This window comes from Neoarius graeffei, chromosome 3 (genome assembly GCF_027579695.1).
Source record: "Neoarius graeffei isolate fNeoGra1 chromosome 3, fNeoGra1.pri, whole genome shotgun sequence".
Classification (NCBI taxonomy): domain Eukaryota; kingdom Metazoa; phylum Chordata; class Actinopteri; order Siluriformes; family Ariidae; genus Neoarius; species Neoarius graeffei.
This window is the reverse complement of record NC_083571.1, coordinates 49,422,763-49,450,184: the sequence shown is the minus strand read 5'-3', so window position 1 is coordinate 49,450,184 and position 27,422 is coordinate 49,422,763. Positions and strand designations below refer to the sequence as shown.

At 38.5% G+C, this 27,422-nt stretch overlaps 2 protein-coding genes across 4 annotated transcripts; both read right to left on the bottom strand.

The window, feature by feature from the left end:
- Positions 1-393: 393 nt before the first annotated feature.
- LOC132882810 (E3 ubiquitin-protein ligase TRIM39-like) lies at positions 394-13,725 on the bottom strand. Of its 3 annotated transcripts, XM_060915928.1 has the most exons (8): positions 13,644-13,687; positions 10,768-10,881; positions 9,426-10,054; positions 6,912-7,007; positions 5,200-5,433; positions 2,661-2,808; positions 2,519-2,545; positions 394-1,405 (listed from the first exon to the last, which is right to left on the bottom strand). In XM_060915928.1, exons 1-8 carry the CDS (start codon positions 13,669-13,671, stop codon positions 867-869), a joined length of 1,815 nt encoding a protein of 604 aa, XP_060771911.1. In that variant the 5' UTR covers positions 13,672-13,687; the 3' UTR covers positions 394-866. The 3 variants fall into 3 exon arrangements, with proteins under 3 accessions (XP_060771911.1, XP_060771912.1, XP_060771913.1); XM_060915929.1 differs by lacking the exon at positions 10,768-10,881 and having other exon boundaries at positions 13,644-13,725; XM_060915930.1 differs by lacking the exon at positions 10,768-10,881 and having other exon boundaries at positions 9,426-10,027; positions 13,644-13,662.
- Positions 13,726-21,223: 7,498 nt separating this feature from the next.
- On the bottom strand, positions 21,224-26,645 carry si:dkey-46i9.6 (E3 ubiquitin-protein ligase TRIM39). The gene is made up of 6 exons (XM_060915927.1): positions 25,995-26,645; positions 23,666-23,761; positions 23,269-23,502; positions 22,297-22,444; positions 21,985-22,011; positions 21,224-21,888 (listed from the first exon to the last, which is right to left on the bottom strand). Exons 1-6 carry the CDS (start codon positions 26,643-26,645, stop codon positions 21,335-21,337), a joined length of 1,710 nt encoding a protein of 569 aa, XP_060771910.1. The 3' UTR covers positions 21,224-21,334.
- Between the last annotated feature and the right edge of the window lie 777 nt (positions 26,646-27,422).

Here is a 27,422-nt window from a genome sequence, read left to right as displayed (position 1 = left end):
ATAAAATCATGCAGAAACAAATCAAAAGCTTCAGTTAATGTTCACTTCAAACATCAGAATGGAAAAGTGACCAGATTGATTTGAGCTGCCAGGAAGGATATAGTAACTCATATAATTACTCTTTACAACTGTGGTGAGCAGAAAAGCATCTCAGTATGCAACATCAGAAGACCCCATTGGGTTCCACTCCTGCAGCCAAGAACAGGAATCTTAGAATCAAGAACAAGTTCCTGTTAAAGTGGCCAGTGAGTGTACCTTTTTAAGGAGCAACTTGCACCCTGGATAGTTTTGAATGTTTTTATTGTTTGTAGATTTATACATATACATGTATTTTTAGTGTATTTTTAATGATCATTGAACAAATAATCAATCATCAAAAGATCCACTGTAACTTATTAGCAAATTCACCATAAATATGCAAAATCTAATTTACTAGTTTAGTGACCGACCTAAAAATTCTAGCTTAACATGGATAAGTCAATGAATTCTTTCATTATGTGGTATAAATCATTGACATTTCACTACTGCACTACAGTAGCAGCCATTTTAGTTGCCTTAGGATTATAAAGTGACTTTAATAACCATACAAGAGCTTGTGACCCCTTTATCTGCAAGTAACCAGTCCTAGTGATGCAGTATCAAATGGATTGCATATATTTAAATTGCCAGTAAAATCATAATAATATACAGAATTAAAGTTAAAAGCCCTCATAATGAAATGTTTTGTTTCATAAATGTCTTAAAACAGTGTATGATCGTGAATATGCCATTCACTGTTCTTGCATAAGGGGCTATGAAATTCATTGTGTGGCATAGCTTTGGATTTACAGTTGCTCAAAGATTACCTTTCCCATTAAATAGAGATGCTATTCACTGGGATTGACAGGGCAGATGACCAACGGTTTATCCTGGTTAAGGTGAGGGCTAAAATAGGGCCTAATCACTTCCCCAAATGCACAGTCAATAAATGAGTAAATGTGAGTTTCTGCTTCCATGTCATAGAAGGAGACCAACTTCTCACTGTAATCAACAAACACTCCTATCTTACGGGGTTCATTTGAAAGAGACAGCAGGGTGGGAGGGTCTTCCAGAGCTGCATAATTGTCTCCATTATAATGAACAATGACCCAGTATCCTTGGCTTGGTTTGAGGGAGAGTGGACCCTTCCTGTCGGCTTCCTCTCTTGCCACCCCAATATCCCAGCCTCGTTTGTTCCCAACCTCCACTACCCAGAAAGCCCTGCCTTCGGTCAGCCAGTTCTTCCCTAAAATGCTGCCGAATAAATCGAACCTTTCAGGGCAATCAGGTGCATCCTTTTTCTCTACAGAGCTACAGCACACCTCTCTCATGTCTTCAGAAACTAGGAGTTGTGCATTAGCAGTTTCTGGATCCAGAGTCACATCCACTGAAAGATCAGAAATATAAATCATGAATCAAATGAATCACCAAACTTACTTGTTCAAGATCATAGCTATCAATTGCTATGTTATTTATACTGAATTAGTATTATAATGTTGTTTTTTAATTTTCTTGAAAACAGTTATCACTAGCTATTGTATCTCGTATCTTGTCTTGTAGCTCTCAGCAAGTTAAAGACATGTTTAATGACAGCTGTAAAACAAAGCATGCCAGATTACAATTGTTAAATTAATTTGCAACTGTTGACAAAATGTTCCTAACTTGTTTTTAATTTTTCCCCCTGAGACATTGTGCAGGGGCGGCACGGTGGTGTAGTGGTTAGCGCTGTCGCCTCACAGCAAGAAGGTCCAGGTTCGAGCCCCGTGGCCAGCGAGGGCCTTTCTGTGTGGAGTTTGTATGTTCTCCCCGTGTCCGCGTGGGTTTCCTCCGGGTGCTCCGGTTTCCCCCACAGTCCAAAGACATGCAGGTTAGGTTAACTGGTGACTCTAAATTGACCGTAGGTGTGAATGGTTGTCTGTGTCTATGTGTCAGCCCTGTGATGACCTGGCGACTTGTCCAGGGTGTACCCCGCCTTTCGCCCGTAGTCAGCTGGGATAGGCTCCAGCTTGCCTGCGACCCTGTAGAAGGATAAAGCGGCTAGAGATAATGAGATGAGATGAGATGAGATGAGATGAGATGAGATGAGATGAGACATTGTGCACTCTCTAGTGGATGGTACTGGTATTGCAGCATGGTGCAGTCGTGACACAGCAGTGATCCCCAATTATCATATATCTACAACTGTCAGTTATCAGCTACTGATGTCTAATCAATCATCATCCAACCAATCATCTTCAAGCCTTATGGTGATTAACAGAAATTATAACAATGACAGATTAAAAGATGAAATCACTTGCTAGGCTAAGAGATAGATTTCAAGCACCAGTAACCTTAAAGCAGAGTCCAAATGTCTGAATGTGCCATGAGTGACTCATTTTATTTAAACAGTTATTAAAATGCAGTACTTATTGTACATATACTTGTAATGCTTATTAGATTGTATCTAATTATACATCTCAGTATACCACTACTAGGCATTATAATAACATCTTGTACTTACCTCCAAATTTCTTAATCCTTGCAGTTTCTATAAGGCAAGTGAGAAACTATATTAATAAATGGTACTCACACTGATGACAAAAACAAAACAAAACCCTGCATTACACAGTTGACTGGAAACAGGTAAAAACCATTTCCCTCACCAATTCTGGAGAGTTTCTCAAACTCATCCTTAATATTGGCCATCATGGTCACCTCCATGCTCCTTACTGTGCCAAAGCTCAACTCAGTATCCAAGAAGACAGAAGTCCAGTCATTGTAATTATCTGCCATAGTGACAGAGGGATAACTCTTGAAAAAAAAAGATTTAAAAAAGAGTAAGTTTCCTGCTGTGTGTCTTCAAGATAGAGGACTTTTTGCTTTTCAGTTTTTCTGTAACATGACAAGCTGCATTTTTTTTCACAGATTAACTTCAAAAGAGAGGAAAAAGAAATGCTGTTAAGTGGATAACAGTTTATAACAAAACAGTTGTGATGTAAAAGTTTATAACAGGAACTAACTTGTTTCATGAAAGTTCCTGTTTTCTTGCATTACAAGCTGGAATTAAAATGGATTTTTGGAGGGTTAGCACCATTTGATTTACACAACATGACTACAGCTTTAAAGGTGCACATTGTTGTTTTATTGTGACAAACAATAATTAAGATAGAAAAAAAACAGAAATTTGGAGTGTGCATAGGTATTCACCCCCTTTCGTTTGAAACCCCTAAATAAAAGCTGGTCCAACCAATTCACTTCATAAGTCACATAATGATGAACTAAATTTTGTTGCACATTTCTGAAGTGACAACAAAGGCATTCTAAAAAAAAAAAATTAGTTGATTAAGATCCACCTGTGTGCAATCAAAGTGTCACATGATCTGTCACATGATGTCTGTATAAATCAACCTGTCCTGGAAGGACCCTGACTCTGCAACACTACGAAGCAAACAACATGAAAACCAAGGAGCCTCCAAACAGGTCAGAGACAAAGTTGTGGAGAAGTATAGATCAGGGTTGGGTTATGAAAAATATCCCAAACTTTGAATATCCTACGGATATCCATTAAATCCACTATAGCAAAATAGAAAGAATATGTCATCACTACAAACCTGACAAGAGAAGGCCGCCCACCAGAATTCACAGACCAAGCAAGGAGGGCATTAATCAGAGATGCAATAAAGACATCAAAGATAACACTGAAGGAGCTGCAAAGATTCACAGCGGAGATGGGAGTACCTGTCCATAGGACTACTTTAAGCCGTACACTCCACAGAGTGGGGCTTTATGGAAGAGTGGCCAGAAAAAAGCCATTGCTTAAGAAAACACGTTTGGAGTTTGCCCAACAGCATGTGGCAGACTCCCCAAACACATGGAAGAAGATTCTTTGGTCAAATGATACTAAAATTTATCTTTTTGGCCCTCATGGGAAATGCCATGTGTGGCACAAACCCAACAACCTGAGAACACCATTCCTACAGTGAAGCATGGTGGTGGCAGCATCAAACTGTGGGGATATTTTTCATTTGCAGGGACAAGAAAGGTGGTCGACTGAAGGAAAGATGGATGGCACTAAACACAGGGCAATTCTGGAGGAAAACCTGTTTGAGTCAGCCAGTGGTTTGAGACTGGGACGAAGGTTCACATTCCAGCAGGACAATAACTCTAAACATATTGCTAAAGCTACACTGGAGTGGTTTAAAGGGAAACATTTAAATGTCATGGAATGTCCTAATCAAAGTCCAGACCTCAATCCAATTGAGAATCTGTGGCATAATTTGAAGATTGCTGTACACCAACGCAACCCATCTAACTTGGAGTTGGAGCAGTTTTGCCTTGAGGAATGGGCAAAAATCCCAGTGGCTAGATGTGCTAAGCTAATAGAGACATACCTAGACTTGCAACTGTAATTGCAGCAAAAGGTAGCTCTACACAGTATTGACTTTTTTTTTTTTTTGGGGGGGGGGGGGGGGGGGGGGAATAGCTAGGCACACTCCAGATTTCTGGAGGGGGGTTCATCTTAATTGCTGTTTGTGTCACAATAAAACAACAATTTTCACCTTTAAAATGGTGGCCATGTTGTGTAAATCAAATGGTGCTAACCCTTCAAAAAATCCATTTTAATTCCAGCTTGTAATGCGACAAAACAGGACAAACACCAAGGGGGATGAATACTTTTGCAAGACACTGTACATATGAATGAAAAATATGTGAGCATTTTAAAAGTAGTTTTGTTTTTCTCTGCTCACAACTTTGTTCTTCCATGGAATAGTTGACATTTGTGTGAAGTTTGCTATTATTTACTGAACGACATGGTAATGCAAAATGAATAGAGGGCTGTTATAAGTGGGTAAATAAACATCAAAATATTAATCTGTCATTATGGACATTTGACATAAGGATTTCTCAAACTAAGTAATGATTTGTCACTGTTTATCAGTTTGTGGTAATACCACAGTTTGTGGTATTTCTTAATGGTTGAATCAGTCTTTAGGGCTCTACTGTATACATTATAAGGGCATAAGAAGACCTTTATTATCCCACAGTGAATAATAAATAATAAATTTTGTTATTCTACAAAACGTTGAACCTACTAAACATAATCATGGGCTAAATTACATTGTCTGCATCCAGTGGGCGGGGGGGGGGGGGGGGCGATTTATACTGTGATGATGGAAACACCACAAGTGATTGGTTGCTGACCTGTAGGAAGAAAACAGGGTCTTCTTCATCTATCAGTGTTTGTAGCTCTGAGATGGTGTTATTCAATGTGGTCATCGTTTTCTGCAAGTCCCTTTTCAGCTCCTCCGCCTGCTGCTCCACTTGTTTCTTCCGGTCTTCTAAAGGTTTTAGTGCCTTGTCCTCTGCCTTCTGAACTGCTTTCTTTATGGCATTGAAAACCTTTTGAATTTCCTTTGTCTCCTGCTCAATCAGAGCCTGTAAAGATTTGACCAGTGGAGGGCATCAGATCAGTATCGTTTCTTAAATATGCATATAAACTCTTTTTCAAGGTTCATTCTCTGTTGATCATTAATCTAATATACCATGCACTGAGAGGCTCCAGTTGAAATTATGGATTCTCTGAGATGACTGGCAGAGTACTATTTTCTGAGGGACACAGTACTATTTATATCCCTCATCAAAAAATTCCAAAAAATCCTCCAAATCCTCATCATCTTTGAGATTGAATCTTGGCATAAACTGACTGGAGGCAGCCGTGTTTGTTGTTTACGGTGGAGCAACCTTTGACATGCGCATGTGCAATGTACCATGCTATCGCCTGCCTCGCCAGGCTTGATCAGTAGACGTAGCTCAACACACACAGAAATGCTCGTGGAGCCACAACTGTAACTCAAGTCAGCCGTATAGCTTGAAATTGTGACATCGGTTCATGGTATATCCACGATATACCATGACTGACTCACACCATATCCTTTTTAATTTTATTTTTGATGTCATGAGATACATTGCTTAATTAATGGTTGAACTATTTTATGTCACGTGAGCCATCCTTGGCCAATCCCTGCATGGGGATTTTTTGATGAGGGATATATTTAACTGTTATTCCACAAAACTGAGTTGTACATGAGCTGATAGCCGACGAGCTGTGTAGTGCCGAGTTGGCTATAAGCCATGTATGACAAGATTGAGTAGAATAACTGTTTTATTCTATCCACATGAGAAACAGAGCTTTTTTATTTTTATTTTTTGCAAATTTGATAAATAAAAACTTTATACAAAACATCTGACAAAATCATTTCTGCTTAGAATGGAAACAAACCAGCGAAATGACAGTAGCAATTTGTGAAAAATGCTATAATAATAATTCTTGAAAAATAAAAAAGATACAATTTTACCATCAAATTTCGAGTAGAGTTTTTATTTTGCCCTCGGTTGGTTCAGCAACACATTCAACAACCATTTTGCTTTTCTCTACTCATGGTATATGAGCTGATAGCCCAGTAGTAGAGTAGCCAATAAGAGCATACGATTGCTCATATCCAGTGAATGTGGATATAATAATCTCTGTTATACCACAACACTGTTGTAATCTGATTTGTCAGAAGCTGCTGATTAATTTCCTATAACAACGGGTCTCTGACAGTACTATCAGGTGATATTTCAAATGATAGGTTTATATTAGGGCACTGATCCTAATATTTTACATAATCCACATAATCTAAAAATAATAATAAAATGTATTGTTATTGATAAAGAGTTGGACTTCACCATTCACAAGATAGTGTAAGTGCAAATAAAACTGTTTAGATTACTGCCAAATGGTGATTTGCTGCTATCAGATAAATTTGTACATGAACACACCATTGTAATTCGGTAGGTAACTGATTTCAGAGTGTATTTGTGGAACAACTTGAGCTGTTTTGCTGAGTTGTAGGACAATTATGGACACTCACCAGGCAGCTTTTTGCAGCGTTGTCCAACTCCTTCACTTTCTCCTCTCCCTGCTGCATTTGATGTTTCTTCTCACTTATAACAGTGCCTAGAGTCACCTGTGAGAAAATATATCTGTACACATCAACAGGGTGATTCCACAATAGGGGTGCCATAAATTAAATTTAAAAAATTAAACAATATTGTTTTCAGCATTTTCCAACATTGCTTCTAAAATAAACCCATTAAATAAATAATTAAAAAAAAAACACATCTCAAACCAAAGTAGCTACTACTACTACTTCATTTCAGTTTTCTCTTAAATGAGTAACAGGGTTACTTTTTTAAGCATGTAATTAGAATTAGGTAACAGTGCTGTAAGTCCAAGTGACCTCGTTAATCAATATTATAGATAGATAGATAGATAGATAGATAGATAGATAGATAGATAGATAGATAGATAGATAGATAGATAGATAGTCAAAAGTTTGGATACACCTTCTAATTCAATGTTTTTTATTTATTTTATAAATTAAAAGACACTTCACATCTTAAAGTAATGATGGATGTCGTTTATCTTTACTCAGTTAAGCGGGTCTTGACATAATATGGATTACAGTGGCATAATACACGGAGGATAAGAGATATGATCACAATATTGCTATCAGTAAAACGAGTACACCCCCTTTGAAAAGGAACATTTTAAACAATATCTCAATGAACACAAACAATTTCCAAAATGTTGACAAGACAAAGTTTAATATAACATCTGTTTAACTTATAACATGAAAGTAAGGTTAATAATATAAACTTAGATTACACATTTTTTTTCAGTTTTACTCAAATTAGGGTGGTGCAAAAAGGAGTACGCCCCACAACAAAAACTAGTACTTTGTATGGCCTCCATGATTTTTAATGACAGCACCAAGTCTTCTAGGCATGGAATGAACAAGTTGGCGACATTTTGCAACATCAATCTTTTTATACTCTTCAACAATGACCTCTTTTAGTGAAAATGTTGCCAACTTGTTCTTTCCATGCCTTGAAGACTTGGTGCTGTCATTAAAAATCGTGGAGGCCATACAAAGTACTAGATGTAGTAGTTTTTGTTGTGGGGTGTACTCATTTTTGCACCACCCTAATTTGAGTAAAACTGAAAAAATGTGTAATCTAAGTTTTTATATTATTAACCTTACTTTCACAACATACCGATTGTTTCACAATCTTTCTCCACTTGTATCTGTCTCTGGCTTTTTCTTCCCAGTTGTTGTTCACAGTCTATTCTTTTAAGATGAAGCCAAGGCCTAGTGATTAGAGAAGCATATTTGGGACAAAAGGTCATTGGTTCGATTCGGGAACTGGGAAATGTGTACTGGGAAGTGGGGAATGGGAACAGGGTGGCTGTAAATGGGAAATTGGAGGATGGATTAGAAGAATCGAAGGAAATCAAAAATTGGGTGATGGATGAAAATGGGAAATTGGGAATGGGGTGGATTGAATTGGGAAATGGGGGTCAATGGATTTGAAAAATTGGGGGATGGATTGGCAACTGGATGCAAATGAGAAATAGGGGATGGGAACTGGGAAGCCGGAACTTAGAAGTGGGAGTTCGGAACTGAGAACTCGGAAGTCGGAGGTGGGAAGTCGGAAGTGGGAACTTGGAACTGGGAAGTCAGAGTACCTACTCATCTTAAAATTCCTACAGGAGTCCTCGACATCCTACACTACGAATACATATAGGTCCAAAAGCAGCAAGGGTTTTGCCGTTTCTTTCTGATAATTTACAGTCCACTAAACCTTAAACTTCCTACAGGTTATATTTGTTGTAGGGCCTAAACCATCATCCTACTGGGTGAATGGTAAGTAAGTTGCTTCAGGATACTGTATATAGACTGCATTTAATTGTCATGGACCAAACATACTGTGAGACTTTTATTTTGTAATTTAAAAAAAACCCACCCCTGCACACACCTTTATTCATGCATATACTTAATTTCAAGGTCATTAAAAAGAAATACAAATGCATGCTCAGTTTCAAATCCAAACACTTCATGACCTGATACTACCATTTTACCAGAAACCCAAATTATATCACATAACTGTTTATTAGTCTTCAGTATAGACAATTCCTGATGACAACATCTAAACATACCTAAATCATTGATATTTCTTTAGAATACCCTCATCGTTGTTTGTTGCACTGAAAGCTTACTGTTAACAGGCTACATTGTGTGGCAGAAGAATGCTGTTTTCCAAATAGAGTATTATTATTACTAAAGGAAATTATTCAGTGAACTATAGATTCTACAATTATCATCATTTGCTGTAATTTTATACAGGAGTTTTAGGCACTGCATTTACTGTCATGCTTAAGAACACCCTGACCTGAAAACCTTTGCATGGCTTATTGCTTTAAATTATGAATCATATTTAAATTAGCTTGATTAAAACTTTTATTTTAGCATTTTTGAAAAACAATTATAGAGACATAATCATATTCTTGCAAGAAGAATCAGAGCATGGATTTTTATTTTTACCTGCCTTCTCCCTTTTTCTTCCTCCACAGACACCACATGTATCCCTTCTTGCACACAGAGACTACAGATTAACTTCTCCTCGCTGATTGAATAGAGCTCCAGAGGCCTGCCGTGGGACATGCAGGCCCACTGATCCAGCTCATTCAGAGGCTTCACCAGCTTATGCCCTTTGGAACGTAACTTATTGTCATGCCTTTTAAGATGTTTATTGCAGTATGACAACAAGCACATCAGACAAGACTTGACTGCTTTATACTTGCGACTATCAGGACAGATGTCACAAGGGATGTCCCCAGGCTGTCCAGTGAACTCATCTTTACTTGGCTTCTGGGCTTGATGGAAAGCATCCAGAATATCTTCAAACGCAATGTTTACATTTGGTTTTAACTTTAGATGTTGCTTGCATAATGGGCAGACTATGTCATTGAAGGTTATGTGGCGATCCAGGCATTTCTTGCAGAAGGTGTGACCACAGGAGGTAGTGACAGGCTTTTGCAGGATATCAAAGCAAATGGAACATCTAAGGTGTTGAAAGATGGACACAGGAATATCCCGTAGAGAAGTGATAGAAGGTGTGCGGGGTGTGAGGAGATCCATGGTTACTGTTTGATGTAGAAAATCCATGTTATCTGTTGATAATTGGTACAGACAGATTATTTAGTTATATTTGGCATCCCATTTGAGGAAAATCACTTAATGTACAAGAAGTTTTATATGGCCTAGTATAGGCAGAATTAACTGTTATTTTTATTTATATATTTATTTATTTGCAGTGCCTGATTTTGTCCCTACCACGTTTTGAAAGAGTAGTCTGTTTAAAACATATTCGTTTAGTTATATGACCCTATTACTGTAAATGTAGTGCAATGGCTATCCCACATATTGTACAAATTTGGCATGTTTGTTTTTTGGGTTTATTTTTGGACTGTGCATGGATTTTGTTAGGCCAAGTTTACATTGGTACTGATTTTCTATTAATGTTGTGTTAACAGTGTTAACGGTGGTGGTAATCAGGTTGGTAACTGATCCTACTCTTGGTGTTGCCATATGTCAGCAAAGTAAGTGATGGAAATAACAAGGAACACTGATAAAGTAGCTAAACACAACTAAAGTCCATATGAAATCCATTCAAATATGGGCATCGTATGCAAAGCTCCATACACAGAATAACCTGGAGCTGTGAGGAAGTAAAGTTACCCAGCCAATCATTGTGCTTCCCTGTTACAAGACATTTTTAAATAGAAATCTGAATGTAGAATTCAATCACTAGGTGAACATTTGCTTTATGCTTTATTTTGTTTCCTGTTTTATTTATGACTTCTTGTTGTTCCTTTGTACTGACCCATTATGTTGCTTCTGACATAACCGCCTTGGCTGTGAGTTTTGAAGTTGTGTGTATGGACTGGGTACACTGCAAATGAATTGTCCTTCTTGGGATCAATAAAGTTGTTTGAATCTGAATGTGACAAAGAACAATTTTTGAGACAACCTTGAGAGAAAGCAAACTCAAATGGGAACCAATGTGGTCTTAAAACTCTACTTTTTAGTTTCTACGATTATGCACTGATTAGAGCATGAAATGTAAAGAGAGATTTGTTTTTTGAGGCAACATAGTGCAAACTGAAGTAGCTAGTTAGCTACTATAATAATGTAAACTGTAGTTTACATTTTGAATTCAGGGAGTTATTTGGGGGGGGGGGGGTTAGGAAAATTTAGCTACAGTGGATATAAAAAGTGTACACACCCCATTAAAATGATAGGTTTTTCTGACGTAAAAAAAAATGAGACCATGATAAATAATTTAAAAACTTTTCCCACCTTTAATGTGACCTATAACCTGTACAATCCAATTGAAAAACAAACAAATTTCTTAGGAGAAAAAAACATAAAAAATAAAAAATGTACAATAAGGGTGGGCACACTTACTGTATGCAACAATGGTTGCACAAGTATGCACACCCTTAAAGTAATACTTTGTTAAAGCACCTTTCGATTTAATTACAGCATTCAGTCTTTTTGGGTACACACCTGCTATCAATTAAAATGACTCCGATTAACCCCAAATAAAGTTCAGTTGTCCTAGTCGGATTTTTCTGGCATTTACTCAGTTGCATCCTCCAGCAAAAGTCATGGTTCACAGAGAGCTTACAAAGTATCAAAGGGATCTCATTGTTGAAAGGTATCAGTCAGGAGAAGGGTACAAAAAAATTCCACAGCATTAGATATACCATGGAGCACAGTGAAGAGAGTCATCAAGAAGTGGAGAAAATATGGGACAGCAATGACATTTCCGAAAACTGGACGTACCTCTAAAATTGATGAAAAGACAAGACAAAAACTGGTCAGGGAGGCTGCCGAGAGGCCGACAGCAACACGGAAGGAGCTGCAGGAATTTCTAGCAAGTACTGGATGTACTACATGTGACAATATCCCATATTCTCCATATATCTGAACTATGGGGTAGGGTCACAAGACAGAAGCCTTTTCATACAAAGAAAAACATCCAGGCCCAGCTAAATTTTGCAAAAAAAAAAATACATCAACTCTCCCAAAAGCATGTGGGAAAACGTGTTATGGTCTGATGAAACCGAGGTTGAACTTTTTGGCCACAATTCCAAAAGGTATGTTTGGTGCAAAAACAACACTGCACATCACCAAAAGAACACCATACCCATGGTGAAGCATGATGGTGGCAGCATCATGTTTTGGGGTTGTTTTTCTTCAGCTGGAACAGGGGCTTTAGTCAAGGTGGAGGGAATTATGAACAGTTCTAAATACCAGTCAGTTTTGGCCCAAAACCTTCAGGTGTCTGCTAGAAAGCTGAAGATGAAAAGGAATTTGACCCCAAGCATACATCGAAATCAACAAAAGAATGGCTTCACCAGAAGAAAATTAAAGTTGTGGAATGGCCCAGTCAGAGCCCAGACATAAATCCAGTTGAAAATCTGTGGGATGACCTGAAGAGGGCTGTGCACAAGAGATGCCCTCGCAAGCTGACAGATTTGGAGCACTTTTGCAAGGAAGAGTGGGCAAATATTGCCAAGTCTAGATGTGGCAGGCTGATAGACTCCAACCCAAAAAGACTGATTGCTGTAATTAAATCAAAAGGTGCTTCAACAAAGTATTAGTTTAAGGGTGTGCACACTTATGCAACCAGCTTATTGTACTTTTTTCTTGTTTGTTTGTTTTTTTATGTTTTTTCCCCTAACAGATCCATCCATCCATTATCTGTAGCCTCTTATCCTGTCCTACAGGGTCGCAGGCAAGCTGGAGCCTATCCCAGCTGACTACGGGCGAGAGGTAGGGTACACCCTGGACAAGTTGCCAGGTTATCGCAGGGCTCCCTAACAGATTTGTTTGTTTTTCAATTGAATTGTACAGGTTATAAGTCACATTAAAGGTGGGAAAAGTTTTGAAATTATTTTTCGTGGTCTCATTTTTTTTATATATTTTAAAACATGAGCTAATTTTATCCCTAATGAGCAAGTCTGTGGTGATGGTGGCAAGGAAAAACTCCCTCAGACGACATGAGGAAGAAACCTCGAGAGGAACCAGACTCAAAAGGGAACCCATCCTCATTTGGGCAACAACAGACAGCATGACTATAGTATTAACAGTTTTAACAAGAAGTCAGTTTTGTTGATGTTGTAACTCTTCATTGATGGAAACTTGAGTGCAAAACTGTTCATGACAACTGCAGTCCTAAAGTTAGCAAGTCAACTGTAGTCCTCAGCCATAAAAGCATTACTGTACCGGTAAGAGTCCAGAGCGTCCTCCAAGTGTGACTTTCAACTGTCCTCATGGGGCCGTCCTCCACAGGAGCGATATCATTATATCATTTAGATATAAAAATATATATTTTATTTTATATCAATAAAATGATTTTATATAATTTTAACAGGGTGTGTACACTTTTTATACCCACTGTATGACTAGAAATAACTTATGAGTTATTACTGTTGTTGATATTTTATTACCATACATTTATATTTATATTTACAGCAGGTTTTACTGTAAAGTATTTCTAGTTGTATACTTGGTGCACATCCTTAATTAGTGCACTTAGGTCCCTGGATGGATGGCCAGATAGATAGATTTCTGTGCTGTCCCTGAATTAAATTTTTATATTAATCGTCAAACATTTAGACAAGCAGCTTTTAAAGTCATTGGCGAATGCCATATTGAGCAATTAAAAAAAAAAAAGAAAGTCAGATTTACCTTGAAGAAGTTCTGATCCTTTGCTCATCTCTGACAAACTCTTTCTTTATTCTGATGAAACTCATCTGTCTTAGAAGGCTGTCTGTGTTTCATTTCATCGAAACTACACGCCCCTTTGTTCAAATGTTTTCCTGTGTGTGTGTGTGTGTGTGTGTGTGTGTGTGTATGAACTCCTACACTGGGACTAGGTTAGTTTCATTTTTCATTTCTGGGTCAAGCTACCGTAGGTTGTGCAACTAGATTTACTGTACAACCACAGTTCCAACTTCCTCATGGAAAAATAACCAACACATGAATATAAAACCACTGAATTATCAGCTGACCTATTTACTCAGTTGTCTTTCAGTCTGTCATATTTGATTGTCTCAAAGGAGATCATTGCTGCGATAATATACAACTGTACTTTTTCCAACCAATTCCGATATATCCTTCATTTCTTGTCATAATTCCACTCTGAGCATCACATTTATAATTAACAATTATTCACTGAAGGCGAAGTGAATATCGGGTCTCGGTTATGATTCACTGATACTGACTGAGCCTGAGGCAAATAATTTAGTATAAATACAGAGGTCTCATTCTCATTATCTCTAGCCGCTTTATCCTGTTCTACAGGGTTGCAGGCAAGCTGGAGCCTATCCCAGCTGACTACGGGCGAGAGGTAGGGTACACCCTGGACAAGTTGCCAGGTTATCACAGGGCTCCCTAACAGATTTGTTTGTTTTTCAATTGAATTGTACAGGTTATAAGTCACATTAAAGGTGGGAAAAGTTTTGAAATTATTTATTGTGGTCTCATTTTTTTTTATATATTTTAAAACATGAGCTAATTTTATCCCTAATGAGCAAGTCTGTGGTGATGGTGGCAAGGAAAAACTCCCTCAGACGACATGAGGAAGAAACCTCGAGAGGAACCAGACTCAAAAGGGAACCCATCCTCATTTGGGCAACAACAGACAGCATGACTATAGTATTAACAGTTTTAACAAGAAGTCAGTTTTGTTGATGTTGTAACTCTTCATTGATGGAAACTTGAGTGCAAAACTGTTCATGACAACTGCAGTCCTAAAGTTAGCAAGTCAACTGTAGTCCTCAGCCATAAAAGCATTACTGTACCGGTAAGAGTCCAGAGCGTCCTCCAAGTGTGACTTTCAACTGTCCTCATGGGGCCGTCCTCCACAGGAGCGATATCATTATATCATTTAGATATAAAAATATATATTTTATTTTATATCAATAAAATGATTTTATATAATTTTAACAGGGTGTGTACACTTTTTATACCCACTGTATGACTAGAAATAACTTATGAGTTATTACTGTTGTTGATATTTTATTACCATACATTTATATTTATATTTACAGCAGGTTTTACTGTAAAGTATTTCTAGTTGTATACTTGGTGCACATCCTTAATTAGTGCACTTAGGTCCCTGGATGGATGGCCAGATAGATAGATTTCTGTGATTTCCCTGAATTAAATTTTTATATTAATCGTCAAACATTTAGACAAGCAGCTTTTAAAGTCATTGGCGAATGCCATATTGGGTAATTAAAAAAAAAAAGAAAGTCAGATTTACCTTGAAGAAGTTCTGATCCTTTGCTCGTCTCTGACAAACTCTTTCTTTATTCTGATGAAACTCATCTGTCTTAGAAGGCTGTTTGTGTTTCATTTCATTGAAACTACACGCCCCTTTGTTCAAATGTTTTCCTGTGTGTGTGTGTGTGTGTGTGTGTGTGTGTGTGTGTGTGTGTGTGTGTGTGTGTGTGTGTGTGTATGAACTCCTACACTGGGACTAGGTTAGTTTCATTTTTCATTTCTGGGTCAAGCTACCGTAGGTTGTGCAACTAGATTTACTGTACAACCACAGTTCCAACTTCCTCATGGAAAAATAACCAACACATGAATATAAAACCACTGAATTATCAGCTGACCTATTTACTCAGTTGTCTTTCAGTCTGTCATATTTGATTGTCTCAAAGGAGATCATTGCTGCGATAATATACAACTGTACTTTTTCCAACCAATTCCGATATATCCTTCATTTCTTGTCATAATTCCACTCTGAGCATCACATTTATAATTAACAATTATTCACTGAAGGCGAAGTGAATATCGGGTCTCGGTTATGATTCACCGATACTCACTGAGCCTGAGGCAAATAATTTAGTATAAATACAGAGGTCTCATTCTCATTATCTCTAGCCACTTTATGCTGTTCTACAGGGTCGCAGGCAAGCTGGAGCCTATCCCAGCTGACTACAGGCAAAAGGCAGGGTACACCCTGGACAAATCACCAGGTCATCACAGGGCTGACATATAGACAACCATTCACACCTATGGTCAATTTAGAGTCACCAGTTAACTTAACCTGTATGTCTTTGGACTGTGGGGGAAACCGGAGCACCCGGAGGAAACCCACACGGACAACATGCAAACTCTGCACAGAAAGGCCCTCGCCGGCCACAGGGCTCAAACCCGGACCTTCTTGCTGTGAGGCGACAGCGCTAACCACTACACCACCGTGCCGCCCTAAATACAGAGGTGATTATTTTTTTAAAAACTCATGTAAAAAATTATTTCAAACTTCAAAAGCGGCATGCAAATGTAATAAAGGCGCGGTGCAGACTTGTGTCACTTACCTATGCTGACTCACATAAAATACTTTGTTTTGAAAGGGATAAAATAAATCACAATTCCACCTTACCTTTGAATAGTTTTAGACTAAACTTCGTAGCATCTTTAGTGCTTTTAGGAACAGCATTTTCTTTCATAATTTGTAATTCTTCCTCACTTACAGTGACAAAACAATTGGCCATCATTTTACCAACTCGCTCGAGGTGATTATCGAAAAATAGTCAGAATTTCTCAATCAATCAGCACGTGATTTCTTATAATCACCTGTGTATTTATACTAAGTAACAATATTCCACTGGTGTTATGTAGTTTTACTAACGATTGACAAATGAAATCCCTTTATTAGCTTTAACCAGAGTAATAATGTTCTTTTTGTAACATGACAGATGTCACAAAATATTGTTTTGATGACACTGAGAAACATTTCAATGATTAATGTGTTAGGGAACAGTTTGTGCGTGGGTGAAAAGCACAGCATCTTAATGCACATTAAAAAAAGAGTAAATTAGTCACTCAGGGAATATAAATAACACATTAGACATGATTTTGAGTAGCCCACTTATTTACATTTCTGAAAAGCGTGAAGATAATAAAAATCCCTGATTTACATGTGTATACAATTATATTAGTTTATTACAGAATATTAATAAATGGAATAGAAGTGTACACAGTAAATATTCTAGATGCAAATTACAGATGATTAGACCGAGGATTTCATTTTAACCAAGTAATCCAATTTATTTGCAGCACAAATTTCTTTCATTAACATAATCCAACTATTTACATTTCAGATAAAGTTGGCAAATACACTGAACAAAATTATAAACCTTAAAAAGGGGAATTTTTTATTGAAATGTTGCGTTTCATTGTTATTTTTGCATAGACGTGCAATGTTTGTGGGTTTGAAATTAACAAAAGAATATGTTTACATCTGCTTAGTAATACGTAAAGTCCCATTTACAATAATGCACCCATCAGAGAGGTATGGCCAGTTGAAACACTGCCTGAGCCTGAGCAGTATCATCAGTACAGAGACCCACCTTAAAGTTTGGGACAATAAAAGGCCATCCCAAGTCCTCTAGATTTGGGACATTCTGGATTCCGCACAGCTCTTGTGGAGGAATGCGACAACATTCCACAAGCCTCAATCAATAATCTCATTCAGTCTATGCAAAAGAAATGTACTCCACTACAGAATGCAAACAATGTTTACACATATTCCTGAAAGTGTAAATTTGATCACTGACCCCCTCTGTCTATCAGTGACCGTACAGTGGTGCTTGAAAGTTTGTGAACCCTTTAGAATTTTCTATATTTCTGAATAAATATGACCTAAAACATCATCAGAATTTCACACAAGTCCTCAAGGTAGATAAAGAGAACCCAGTTAAATAAATGAGACAAAAATATTATACTTGGTCATTTATTTATTGAGGAAAATGATCCAATATTACATATCTGTGAGTGGCAAAAGTATGTGAACCTATAGGATTAGCAGTTAATTTGAAGGTGAAATTAGAGTCAGGTGTTTTCAATCAATGGGATGACAATCAGGTGTGAGTGGGCACCCTGTTTTATTTAAAGAACAGGGATCTATCAAAGTCTGATCTTCACAATATGTTTGTGGAAGTGTATCATGGCGCGAACAAAGGAGATTTCTGAGGACCTCAGAAAAAGCGTTGTTGATGCTCATCAGGCTGGAAAAGGTTAAAAAACCATCTCTAAAGAGTTTGGACTCCACCAATCCACAGTCAGACTGATTGTGTACAAATGGAGGAAATTCAAGACCATTGTTACCTTCCCCAGGAGTGGTTGACCAACAAAGATCACTCCAAGAGCAAGGCATGTAATAGTTGGCGAGGTCACAAAGGACCCCAGGGTAACTTCTAAGCAACTGAAGGCCTCTCTGACACTGGCTAATGTTAATGTTCATGAGTCCACCATCAGGAGAACACTGAACAACAATGGTGTACATGGCAGGGTTGCAAGAAGAAAGCCACTGCTCTCCAAAAAGAACATTGCTGCTTGTCTGCAGTTTGCTACAGATCACGTGGACAAGCCAGAAGGCTATTGGAAAAATGTTTTGTGGATGGATGAGACCAAAATAGAACTTTTTGGTTTAAATGAGAAGCGTTATGTTTAGAGAAAGGAAAACACTGCATTCCAGCATAAGAACCTTATCCCATCTGTGAAACGTGGTGGTGGTAGTATCATGGTTTGGGCCTGTTTTGCTGCATCTGGGCCAGGACGGCTTGCCATCGTTGATGGAATAATGAATTCTGAATTATACCAGCGAATTCTAAAGGAAAATGTCAGGCCATCTGTTCGTGAACTGAATCTCAAGAGAAGGTGGGTCATGCAGCAAGACAATGACCCTAAGCACACAAGTCGTTCTACCAAAGAATGGTTAAAGAAGAACAAAGTTAATGTTTTGGAATGGCCAAGTCAAAGTCCTGACCTTAATCCAATCGAAATGTTGTGGAAGGACCTGAAGCGAGCAGTTCATGTGAGGAAACCCACCAACATTCCAGAGTTGAAGCTGTTCTGCATGGAGGAATGGGCTAAAATTCCTCCAAGCCAGTGTGCAGGACTGATCAACAGTTACCGGGAATGTTTAGTTGCAGTTATTGCTGCACAAGGGGGTCACACCAGATATTGAAAGCAAAGGTTCACATACTTTTGCCACTCACAGATATGTAATATTGGATCATTTTCCTCAATAAATAAATGACCAAGTATAATAATTTTGTCTCATTTATTTAACTGGGTTCTCTTTATCTACTTTTAGGACTTGTGTGAAAATCTGATGATGTTTTAGGTCACATTTATGCAGAAATATCAAAATTCTAAAGGGTTCACAAACTTTCAAGCACCACTGTAGCTGGTATTCCAGGAGACATTTGTTAATGAAAGCAATGTCTGCATTTTGTTAGACATTAGTGATTTCATATACAAGAATTACTCAAAATGTTTAAACCATCAAATTTTTATAAATTTTAGATGTTTCATTTGCACTCACCAGCCACTTTAAGAGGAACTTTTTCTTGACTCTAAGATTCCTGTTCTTGGCTGCAGGAGTGGAACCCAATGTGGTCTTCTGCTGTTGCATGATGAGATGCTTTTCTGCTCATCATGGTTGTAAAGAGTTGCTATGAGTTACTATATCCTTCCTGGCAGCTCAAACCAATCTGGTCACTTTCCTCTGCCCTCTCTTATCAATAAGGCATTTATTTCCACCCACAGAACTGTCGCTCACTCAATGTTTTTTGTTTTTCGCACCATTCTGTGTAAACTCTACAGACTGTTGTGTGTGAAAACTCCAGGAGATCAGCAGTTTCTGAAATACTCAAACCAGTCCATCTGGCACCAAGTGAAAGTTGTAGGGATCACAAGTTTTCCCATTCTGATGTTTGACGTGAACATTAACTGAAGCTCTTGATTTGTATCTGCATGATTTTATGCATTGTGCTGCTGTCAAGGGATCGGCTGATTAGATAACCGCATAAAACTGCAGGTGGATGGGTGTGCCTAATAAAGTGGCCGGTGTGTGTGTGTATATATATATATATATATATATATACAGTGGTGCTTGAAAGTTTGTGAACCCTTTAGAATTTTGTATATTTCTGCATAAATATGACCTAAAACATCATCAGATTTTCACACAAGTCCTAAAAGTAGATAAAGAGAACCCAGTTAAACAAATGAGACAAAAATATTATACTTGGTCATTTATTTATTGAGGAAAATGATCCAAAATTACATATCTGTGAGTAGCAAAATTATGTGAACCTCTAAGATTAGCAGTTAATTTGAAGGTGAAATTAGAGTAAGGTGTTTTCAATCAATGGGATGACAATCAGGTGTGAGTGGGCACCCTGTTTTATTTAAAGAACAGGGATCTATCAAAGTCTGATCTTCACAACACACGTTTGTGGAAGTGTATCATGGCACGAACAAAGGAGATTTATGAGGACCTCAGAAAAAACACTGTTGATGCTCATCAGGCTGGGAAAGGTTACAAAACCATCTCTAAAGAGTTTGCACTCCACCAATCCAAAGTCAGACAGCTTGTGTACAAATGGAGGAAATTCAAGACCGTTGTTGCCCTCCCCAGGAGTGGCTGACCAACAAAGATCACTCCAAGAGCAAGGCATGTAATAGTCAGCGAGGTCACAAAGGACCCCAGGGTAACGTCTAAGCAACTGAAGGCCTCTGAAGAAGAAGAACTGAAGAAGAATAAAGTTAATGTTTTGGAATGGCCAAGTCAAAATCCTGACCTTAATCCAATCGAAATGTTGTGGAAGGACCTGAAGTGAGCAGTTCATGTGAGGAAACCCACCAACATCCCAGAGTTGAAGCTGTTCTGTCTGGAGGAATGGGCTAAAATTCCTCCAAGCCAGTGTGCAGGACTGATCAACAGTTACTGGAAACATTTAGTTGCAGTTATTGCTGCACAAGGGGGTCACACCAGATACTGAAAGCAAAGGTTCACATACTTTTGCCACTCACAGATATGTAATATTGGATCATTTTCCTCAATAAATAAATGACCAAGTATAATATTTTTGTCTCATTTGTTTAACTGGGTTCCCTTTATCTACTTTTAGGACTTGTGTGAAAATCTGATGATGTTTTAGGTCACATTTATGCAGAAATATAGAAAATTCTAAAGGGTTCACAAACTTTCAAGCACCACTGTATATATACATATATATAACATTTTCAGTGTATATTAATTCATTAAAATCATTTGATTTTTTTCTAAACCTTTCAAACCATATACCCCAAACCAATTACATAGTGGAAACATTTATATTTAAGACATTTTGTTCACATAATATTAAAACAGTTGCGTCAGTTACGAAGTTATCGACACTTTGAGAGAGACCAATTGCACCTCTGTAACACCAGGGACGATAATGGTGCTTCACTACCCTTCAGCCGCTTGGTGTCAGTTTAAAGCACCAAAACATCACATTCACCGTTTCATAACACAGGTGTTTAAAAAAAAATTCAATTTAAACTTGTTCCTATTGTCCTTGCATTCGTGCTCAGCACTGTTTGTTTTGTGTTCTCGCTGGCACTGGACAGATGCTCAGTATGTCCGAGGCCTTATCACAGCAATACAGGTAGAAGAACGGGTAAAGTTTCTCTTGGAATGAGTCCATGAAGGTGTAGATGTGACTTCTTGATATTGCATCATAAAATGACACCTGTCCTTCTTCAAAGTCCACATACACACCTACTCTCTTCAGCCTGGGGGTGACAGAAAGAATAAAAGGTGGGGAGGAGGAGACTCTGTATTCTTGTCCTTTCTTCATAGCCAGTGCCCAATAGCCTTGAGTCATGCTTATGGCAATGCGGCCTTTCCTGTTGACAGATGCTCTGGCAACACCCAGGTACCAGTCATCCTTTTCACCCACTTGGACCTCCCAGTAATGGCGGCCAGAAGTGAAACCTTCACGGCCCAGGGTGATGACCACTGTGTCAAAACGCTCTGGTGTGTCAGGCAGGTCTTGCCATGCCCCCAGGTGACGCAACTGTCGTCTGTTCTCAGAGAGTTGCAGCCAAGGATTGGCTGTGTCTGGATCAAGGGTCACATCCACTTTACAAAAGAGAAAAAAAGAAACTTAGATGGAACAAGGAATCACAATATTTGACAGACCTTTAATTTGTATGGGAATGCATACACAAACCGTACTTGAGTACTTCTGAACAGTCTTTAGCTCTGTAGGGAAGGAAAAAAAATGTGGGGTTTTATTATGCACGTTATACAGGGGGCTTTCATGCCAATAAATTTCTGACCAATGAATCAAAGAATTTTGAACATTACACACCCCTCAGTCTATTTGCAGTTTTTAGGTTCAGCTATTTATGTGCAGTATGAGAGCAAAACAAAGCAAATAACAACTAGAATCACAAATTTTCCTTTGATTTGGAATCAGCAAGGAGACTAACATGAAGGAAAGTACACTTGGAGTACAGTATTCATTTCAAAGAATCAAGGACCCACCAGTTTCTGCAAGTTTCTCCATCTCTTCTGTCAGGGTTTCTTCCAGTTTTGATACAGCTCTCCTGATTGTCCCCAGACACTGATCTGTGGGCACATGGGTCTCAGACCAGTCTTTAGTTTGTGGATGGGTGATTAGAGATGGGAGATTCTAGAGATGTACATTTAGAGTAGAAGTCAAATGTACTAATCTTGACTATTCTTGAATGGTAATCATGTAAAAGTTAAAGGTCATGGCAAAAAACTATGAAAAGAATATGAACACTGAACTGATAAAATGACCAAATAACTTTTGCAAAATTGATTTACTTGCACAGCCTGTGTCTACACTAATGTACCCCCTAGAGCTCATTAATGGACTTCAAGGTAACTATGTGTACCTTTTTTAGGGTAAAAAAAAAAGGTAGATACATGTTCCAAAGAGTATATAAAGGGTACAAATAAGTACCTTAGAGGGTACTGCCCAAGTGACAAGTCATTGTACCCCTAAAGGTACAATAATATATTTTATTTCCTGAGAATATACTTATTTTCTTTTTTTTTAATTTTCCCTTATTTTCTCACTAATCATTCATGGCCAATGTCCACCCTACCAGACAGCTCTCCCCATCACATGATAGCTAGCAACCAGAGAGGGTGAAGGCTCTATCACATGCTTCCTCCAAGGCATGTGAAACCAACCAATTGCATCTTTTTGTACTGCATACTCAGGAGTGGCATACACTAGGAGACAAGTGCTCTCCGCCAACCTCCACATACATGAACTCACAGATGCCCATAATTGGTTAGTGTCGCTGTGATTGATAGGAGATAGAGAACATGCCACCCCTCCTTCCCTGAGGCCAAGTTTACTTTCTTGAGCTCCTGGCCACGGATGGCTGTGGCATTATCAGGATTCAAACTTGCAATTGCTGGATGATAAGGCGAGTGTTTTTATGTTGCACTATTTGTTTTTAAAGTATTTAAAGACTCCACCTGAAGAAAGTAAATGTGGTCATCAGTGCGAGCAAGATGATCAATCTCACTGTTCCTTGTATTCAGCATGGCAATCTCTTGTTCTAGTTCCTCGATAAGTCCTTGAGCCCAGCACTCGGTTTTTCTCTGCTTCTCTTCTATGGCAAGAACAAGCTCAGCTTGTGCTTTTTGAACCATATGGACCAAGTTCGAGAACACCTGCACACTGTCCTCAATCTCCCGAAGAGCACTGTGCTGAAGAAGGCAAGATAGGAAGAAGAGAAAATGCATATGTGCGTTAGCATGAAATATGGTGAGCTTATCAATGACAAGTTTGCCTGGATTTCTATCCAGCATTACAGGATGTTCAGCAATGCCAGCTGATGAAATAATCAGTATGCTGAAGATTCAGACTTACTTTATTCAGTTCAATAGAGTGTTTGATGTCCTCAACCTTCTTGAGTCGTTCCTGGATCATCTGCTGAACCTCTGTTTCTGTTTTTCTTAGCACAGCCTGTTAATTGCCATTTAATACACTCAAAGTTTCTCTCTTAGATTTGATTTTATAATTCTGTACATTTTAGAGTTTTCTCTGTCCTGAAGCCAGCTTTACACTGTACAATTTATGGCCCTATGTTGCTGTTGCAGACAAAAACTGTACATCAGAAAGTAAGATTGGTGGTCTTAGTGAGTCAAATGAGATGTTCCCTGATGACTGCTTTAGTGTCATTGTGACCAGAGGCTCTGCCAGTATCTTTTTTTTTTATTAAAATCATATTGTGACTGCTACTATGTCGCTCATCTAAACAGGAGGATGACATTCACGGAACAGCCACAAATACAATAGTGGCAATGTTGAAATGGAAACAAAAACATGTTGATATTAATCCTTACTAGAACTAGAAGAAATGACCACATCACCCCTATCTTATCCACACTGCACTGGCTCCCAATCAGATTTCGTATTGATTATAAAATACTACTATTGACCTTTAAAGCACTGAATGGTCTCACACCACAGCACTTGAGTGAACTTCTGGTCCTTTATGACCTGCCATGCCTACTTGGATCAAAAGGTGCAGGCTATTGGTAACTCATATAGTGAAGGCTACATCAGGGGACAGAGCACTTCTTCCAAGTAGTGCTCAGGACTCAGACACAGTCTCAGTGTTTAAGTCTAGGCTGAAAAAATATCTGTTTAGTCAAGCCTTTTGTTAATAGTTTTTATTAGGTAAAGGAATAGATCTGGAGGGTCCTCAGACATAGATTGTTTTGGTAAACTGGGATGTATGGATGCTGTCAACCTCCTACTCACTTGCTTACCCAGGTTTGTTGACAGCATAGTGGCTGGATGCTTTATGTCCCAGGGAACCCTCATGTCTGAGGGCTTGATTTTATAATTCTGTACATTTTAGAGTTTTCTCTGTCCTGAAGCCAGCTTTACACTTTCCAATTTATGGCCCTATGTTGCTGTTGCAAACAAAAACTGTACATCAGAAAGTAAGATTGGTGGTCTTAGTGAGTCAAATACCTTCTGGATTTCCCCTTTTAGTTGTGCTATCATAGTTAGTTTTGCCGGAGTCCCTGCTTGCACTCAGCGCAAAATGTATCCTGTTCTTACTCATTAGGTGACATTGGGCATACCTACGTAACAACCTGTGTTTGCTTCCCCCCCAGCTGTCCCTCTGAGTTACATGTTGATCCTGAGACACCAGTCAGATGCTGACCTCTTTTGCTCCTTGAACCTGCCTGACCCATCCTGGTGCCCTATGTCTGGCTGGAGTCTCATTGCTCCTGTGGAGGACGGCCCCATATGGACAGTCAAAAGCCACACTTGGAAGATAGTTCTGGACACTTACATTAATACATTTATGTCTGAGGACTACAGTTGACTTGCTAACTTTAGGACTGCAGTTGTCATGAATAGTTTTGCACTCAAGTTTCCATCAATGAACAGTTGATAACTTCAACAAAAGAGACTTCATGTTAAAACTATAATGAATTTCCTGGTTACACAGTTATACTTTGTGACTCTACAGGACACTGTTATAGAAGCGAGTTATTTATAATCATGCTATCTGTTATCACCCAAATGAGGATGAGTTCCCTTTTGAGTCTGGTTCCTCTCAAGGTTTCTTCCTCATATCATCTGAGGGAGATTTTCCTTGCTACCATCGCCACAGGCTTGCTCATTGGGGATAAATTAGGGATAAAATTAGCTCATGTTTAAAGTCTTTAATTCTCTGTAAAGCTGCTTTGGAACAATGTCTATTGTTAAAAGCGGTATACAAATAAACCTGACTTGACTGATGGACAGAAAAATATCTTTATTACCTCAAGCTCTTTTGAAAAATGTTTCTGTTTATGCAACCCCCGTTTTCTCTCTGAGGCCTGATCACTAGCTAAATGCAGTAATTTTCTTTAATCACAGGTCTGGCATTAGAGGATAATCATAATCTGTATAATCTGACACGGAGAACACATGATATTGCACAGGCTGTTATAGAATTTAGACAATTTTTTTTTTGGGGGGGAGATCACGTCTTACCATGTGACAAGTAATAATCTTAAAAGACTGCTCTAATTGCAGTCTAGAACTGGATTTATTTTATACAGCCTATTCAGTTTGAAAAGAGCCTGCGAAGTAGTCGGCAGATTGAATTGGTGTACATGAACAGGGAAAACACTAAAATTTGCAAAGAAGGGTTACACCAAGAAAATGACTGATAAATATTTTGTCTTTTTACCTTTTTCTCACTCCATTCTCGTTCAACTGGCACAGTGTAGTGTGCCCTGTGGTCCATCTCTGTGCAGAGCACACACACCATGATCTGATCTTTCTTACAAAACAGCTCCAGCAGCCTCTCGTGCTTCTTACACATGCGCTCTTCTAGATTCTGCACTGGCTCGATTAGTTTGTGTTTAGTGAATCTAGCTGTGTGTGTCTTTAGATGTTCTTCACAGTATGAAGTGAGGCACACTAGGCATGACTTCACAGCCTGCTGCTGAGGCCCGGTACAGACGTCACAACTCACTCCCTCGATCAAAGGCTCACTTGGTGGAATCAATTCTGGCATTTCCAAAAGCAGGTCTTCCTTTAGTTTCTCTGGCTCTTGTTGTTGCTGGGAGTGCTGTTGATTCATTCCACGGTTGATTCTCATTTCCTTGAACTGCTCTGCAATCTCACGCAGCACTGTATTGATGCTAATGTCCGGCTGCTTGAAAAAGATTTTCTTGCACATGGGGCACATGAAGAGGGAACTGGTCTTCCAGTAGTCACCAATGCAGGCCATGCAGAAGTTGTGGCCACAGGGGATGGACACTGGATTGGTGAATACATCCAAGCAGATGGAACAATGGACTTGCTCTTCTGCTAACATGTTTGTAGGTGAAGCCATTCCTGAAGAAATAGGAAATTTTCTGATTTATACTTATATTCCTCATGCTTATAATTACACCTATCCTATGTGTAGCTACTGCATAGATTGCTTTAGAGTTGTACTTTTTCAAATTGTTGTTGTTGTTGTTGTTGTGACATGTACTCCAAACACTGTAGTTAATGTTTTCAACTTTTAACAATTGTCACAGATTCCTTCTTCATAGTGGAGCTCTGTACTTAAGAGAATATGATGATTTTTGATGGTTTTTGCGACCATATGGTGTATGCACGTGTACCACCACAGGGAACCTGATCATAAGTGCACGGCAGTGTATCTCAAAAACACTTAACCACCATGAAATTTATATCTTTATTTACATAAGATAGATGGGTTTTTTCAGTGTTTATTTTTAATTTGCTTTTTTCAAAAATAATGTGGGATTACTTACTAACACATTATATGGAAAATATTCATGACAGTTTCATATAAAACTAGTTAACACAGTTTTATTAGTCCACTAGCTTGTTGGACAGTTGACAGTTTCTGATAGATGGATGTAAGTGCAAGAAGAGTTTTATTGAAAACAGGCTAGCAATCAGAGCCAAAACACTGACAAAGGCAGAGTCGAAAAACAGGCAGTGGTTGAGTGAGGCACAGAAAGGATATCAGGTAATACCATACTCACAGTCCAAAAACACAAACAGGGTCAAAACCAGAAAAGCAACACAAAATACAAAGCTTGGTAATATCAGACACAGGGTACAGAGCATATACTTCACAAAGTCTGTGTGTTAC

Coding starts and splice junctions, on each gene's coding strand:
- LOC132882810 (XM_060915928.1), bottom strand. CDS start 13,671: ATGAGCAAAGGATCAGAACTTCTTCAAG. Junction 10,882..13,643: donor AGGATCAGAACTTCTTCAAG/GTAAATCTGACT, acceptor TGTCACATTCAG/ATTCAAACAACTTTATTGAT. Junction 2,809..5,199: donor ACCCTGTTTTCTTCCTACAG/GTCAGCAACCAA, acceptor TTTTTTTTCAAG/AGTTATCCCTCTGTCACTAT.
- si:dkey-46i9.6 (XM_060915927.1), bottom strand. CDS start 26,645: ATGGCTTCACCTACAAACATGTTAGCAGAAGAGCAAGTCCATTGTTCC. Junction 22,012..22,296: donor GGAGAAACTTGCAGAAACTG/GTGGGTCCTTGA, acceptor CCTTCCCTACAG/AGCTAAAGACTGTTCAGAAG. Junction 21,889..21,984: donor GACTGTTCAGAAGTACTCAA/GTACGGTTTGTG, acceptor TCTTTTGTAAAG/TGGATGTGACCCTTGATCCA.